This window comes from Otolemur garnettii, unplaced genomic scaffold (assembly GCF_000181295.1).
Source record: "Otolemur garnettii isolate 467f Iridium unplaced genomic scaffold, OtoGar3 scaffold00022, whole genome shotgun sequence".
Classification (NCBI taxonomy): Eukaryota; Metazoa; Chordata; class Mammalia; order Primates; family Galagidae; genus Otolemur; species Otolemur garnettii.
The window spans coordinates 22,627,575-22,631,754 of record NW_003852417.1 but is presented as its reverse complement, the minus strand read 5'-3'; the positions used below and the strand labels follow the sequence as shown (position 1 = coordinate 22,631,754).

The 4,180-nt window shown below is 37.2% G+C and overlaps 1 protein-coding gene across 2 annotated transcripts in view; it reads right to left on the bottom strand.

Moving 5' to 3' along the window:
* The window catches only part of SPAST (spastin), a 62,439-nt gene that overhangs the window by 22,463 nt on the left and 35,796 nt on the right, over window positions 1-4,180 (bottom strand). For both annotated transcript variants that reach the window (XM_003787512.3, XM_023511890.1), the window contains exons 9-12: window positions 3,919-3,990; window positions 798-873; window positions 460-551; window positions 239-318 (exon numbers count right to left, since the gene is read on the bottom strand). In XM_003787512.3, coding sequence (XP_003787560.1) covers window positions 239-318; window positions 460-551; window positions 798-873; window positions 3,919-3,990 — 320 coding nt within the window. The remainder of the gene's footprint in view (window positions 1-238; window positions 319-459; window positions 552-797; window positions 874-3,918; window positions 3,991-4,180) is intronic.

Below are 4,180 nucleotides of genomic sequence, written 5' to 3'. Positions count from 1 at the left end.
AAAAAAAAAAAAGAAATAAGCAATTTGCCCAAAACCACAAAGACTAGTTCTCCTGATATCATTTTGGACCTGACCTCAAAATGCTTATTTAGGTGGTAATAAGAGGCTATAGGATAGTAGAGAGGAAGATAATGAATTTAAGTCTTCAAACTGGGAGTAAAGGAAGTAAGAACTATGATGAACACATGAGTAACTGTATCTATACTAAATGTATGTATTTCCAAAAAAATCTGCCTACCTGAGAACAGCCTCGTCAAGTTCTTGCGGCCTATTCGTTGCACCCATTACGAGTACTCTGTCATCTCCAGCAGACTGAACCTATAAGCCAAAAATATACTTTTTTCAATACTTTTAGATAAAATAATATTAATAAATAAAGATATCTGTGTTTCTAAATGTGGTAATAGGAAAGTATGTACCAAAATCCTGCTAGATAAAAGTGTTATAATCAATACTTACACCATCAAACTCTATGAGAAATTCAGTTTTTAGACGTCTACTAGCATCATGCTCCCCTTCTCTTCTTTCACACAAAAGGCTATCAACTTCATCTAGAGGAAATAAAAAGACTTTAATTATAAAGGCTGAGCTATGTGAGTTCAGTCATCTGAGATTACTCTAGTTTAGTATATAAGTTACTAATACAGTGGGTCTTACTGGATTGATTAGACAGTCTTTAACGTCATCCTTCTTTCCAATTTTTTTCTTCTGAATAATTTTTCCTATCATACCTCTTATCTTTGGAGAGGGGAATTTCACAAATATTCAACTAATTTAGTTGGAAAACACATTCTTACCTATAAAAATTATAGAAGGTTGAAGTTCTCGAGCCACAGCAAAAAGAGCTCTCACCAATTTCTCTCCTTCTCCCACCTAAAGCAAGACATTATATATTGTTATAAAATACGTTATTCCAGCTTTTTAAATTTCATGATTTATGACGCATACTAAGGTCCCCCTGAAGCATCTAAGGAAGCATCTAGTGAGCTCTGTAATAATCTACTGTAAACTCTTCTGTCTTCTAGGTGGCAATTATTCTTTTTTTAATAATTTCACTTAAAAACAAATAAATAAAAGGAATGGTCCCGGATCTAGAATCATCAATACAAATATTCTCAGATGTGAAAGAAATCTTAAGAGATAATTTCTTATAACATTAACTGTTTTCTTGGGTTTTTCTGAGACACAGTCTTACTCTGACACCCTAGATAGAGTGTAGTGGTGTCACAGTAGCTTACAGCAACCTCAAACCTTCTGGACAAACAATCCTCCTGCCTCAGCCTTCCAAGCAGCTAGGATTACAACTGAGCTTCACCCAGCTTATTTTTCTATTTTTAGTAGAGATATAGGGTATTGCTCTTGCTCAGGCTGGTCCTGAATCTCTGAGCTCAGCAATCCTCCCACCTCAGCCTCTCAGAGTACTAGGATTACAGGTGTGAGTTACTGCACCCAGCCTAGTAACTTTACTTCTAAAATTTCACATAGGAAGCAAGATGTGATCAGGAAACGAGGTTATTACTTTATAGTAACTTTTTTGGGGGGGAGGAGACAGTTTCACTAACTACAAGCGCCCATCACAATGCCCCACTAGTTTTTCTATTTTTAGTAGAGACAGGGTCTTGCTCTTCCTCAGACTGGTCTCAAACTCCTGAACTCAAGTGATCTTCCTGTCTTGGCCTCCCAGAGTGCTAGGATTACAGGAGTGAGTGACCATCCCCATCCATGAATTACAGTTTCGATGAGTATGATAAATGAAAGGTAAATAGGGCTATGAGGTTAATAAGGGGAATTAGTTTGGAGAGACAAGGAAGAATCTTAACATTCCAACTGAAATATGAAGAATGAATACAAATTAACCAGAAGATAGTGGTCCTGATAAAAGAAACCCTGTAAGTCCTACAGCAGGAAAAAGCATAATTCACCAGGACCACTGTTCAGGGAGAGGGAGACTTAGCAAACAGACTTCCAAAACTATGGATCCAGGCCTGGCGCAGTGGCTCACACTTGTAATTCTACCACTTTGGGAGCTGAGGCAGGCAGACTGCTTGAGGTCCAGAGTTCAAGACCAGCCTGAGCAAGGGTGATACCCCCATCTCTACTAAAAAATAGAAAAATTAGCAAGATGTTGTGGTGGGTGCCTGCAGTCCCAGCTACTTGGGAAGCTGAGGCAGGAGGATAGCTTGAACTCAGGAGTTTGAGGTTGCTATGAGGTAGGCTGATACCATGACACACTAGCCTGGGCAAGTGTCTCAACAAAACAAACAAACATACAAAACAAACAAACAAACAAAAACTATAGATCCCATGACAAGGCTATTTCACTAGGGATGGAGCCCACCAAATACTCAAACTATGATCAATTTGTCAAATTTGCCTTTCTTTAACTCATTGCCCATTATACAACCTGATAGATCTAATTATGGGGAGATAATATGCTTTTTGTGCCAGCTAGACAATTCTGATATCTTGCTTGTTCCTAACAGATAGATCATCTCTCAAATCAAGTTTATTTCTCTGCAAATCTAAAGACCATGACAGATTCAAGACAGTAAAGTTGCCCTCTAAGCCTCACAGAAGGAGAATGCCCAGATATAATAACCATTTCTGGATTCCAATATACCAAATGTCCAAACCTGAAACTATTATAGGTAATATATTCTTTCATCAGAGATTCCCATTTCAGTTTAAGTTTGGCAAAATACTTTTACCTTAAAGGTGTTACAAGAGGCAAATATAGAATAGGACAAGTGAAAGGGAAAGACCAGGAAAGAAAGACAAAGCAGAATAAGGCTTGACAGAAACCACCTGCTTCACTGATTTGCAATTCACTAGTTTTATTCACACACTAGACAAATTACTCTTTCAGTTGTGCAGTCATTCTTGCCCAACCTCAAAGCTAGACACAGCACTTCTTTGAATACTACTATAGGGACAACAGAGAGTGAAGGGGAAAAAACCCCCAAAACTATAGTATAAAATATCCAAAGGCACCAGAAAAAAATCTTCTGTCATATTTTAGTTCAGAATCAGAAAGCCAGAAATAGTTTATACCCCGAGTCCTTCCCTTCTCACCTTTGGTGGCTCATTGAGATAAAACCCACTTGACGTGAAAGCTTAAGTGGAAAGTGGTGATATCTAAATTGAATTGTGTTCCCCCAAATCATGTTGAACTCCTATCCACAGTATCTATAAATGTGACCTTATTTGTAAGTAAGGTCTGTATAGATGACTAATTTGAAGTCATCAGGGTAGCCCCTAATCCAAAGGGGAAATTTGGACACAGAGACAGACGTACATACATGGAGAAGGCCATATGAGAAGAAATCAGAGTAATGTATCTACAAACCAAAGAATGCCTAAGATTGCTAGCAAATGCCCAGAAACTAGGTCAGATGCACATAACACATTCTCCTCCACAGCGCTCAGAAGGAACTAACTCTGACAATACTTGGATCTGAAAATCTAGCCCCTATAACTATGAGACAGTTAAGTTTCTGATGATTAAGCCAGTCACTTTATGGTATTTGGTTACACGGTGTTAGCAAATCAATACAGTATTTGAAAAGACAATTCTTGTTGTGGTGGGAACCTGTAGTTCCAGCCACTTGGGAGGCTGAGGCAAATGAATTGCTTAAGCCCAAGAGTTTGAGGTTGCTATGAGCTGTGAGGCCACAGCACTCTAGCAAGGGTGACATAGTAAAACTTTCTCAAAAAAGAAAGAAAATACAATTCTAATTTTAAGAGTAATGAAGAGTTTCTACTTTGAAGATTGATATTAATCACATATAAATAACAGATATAAAACTTACAGAAAAGTATTTTTCTTGAAGTTGTTAACATAGCAACACTGCTAAAGTAACATAACTTAAAACATGACAATTAAAAAAAACACAACAATGTTGGAAAAAGAGCACTCACATATTTTGAAGTTAAGCTTGCAGCACTTATATTAAAGAAGGTTGCATTAGATTCTGCAGCTACTGCTTTAGCCTTTAAAAATGACAAGAGCAAATATTAAATGAGTTCAGTATCTTGCTTTTAAAAAACAACCATTATTTCATTGATTTAAGTCCTAGAAAAAGTTATGCAGAGAAGAGAGATATCCAGATCCTAGTAAAAGCTTTTGCCGAAAGTATACTTAAAAAAAAAAAAAAAAAAAATCCTGGCTTGGCGCCTATAG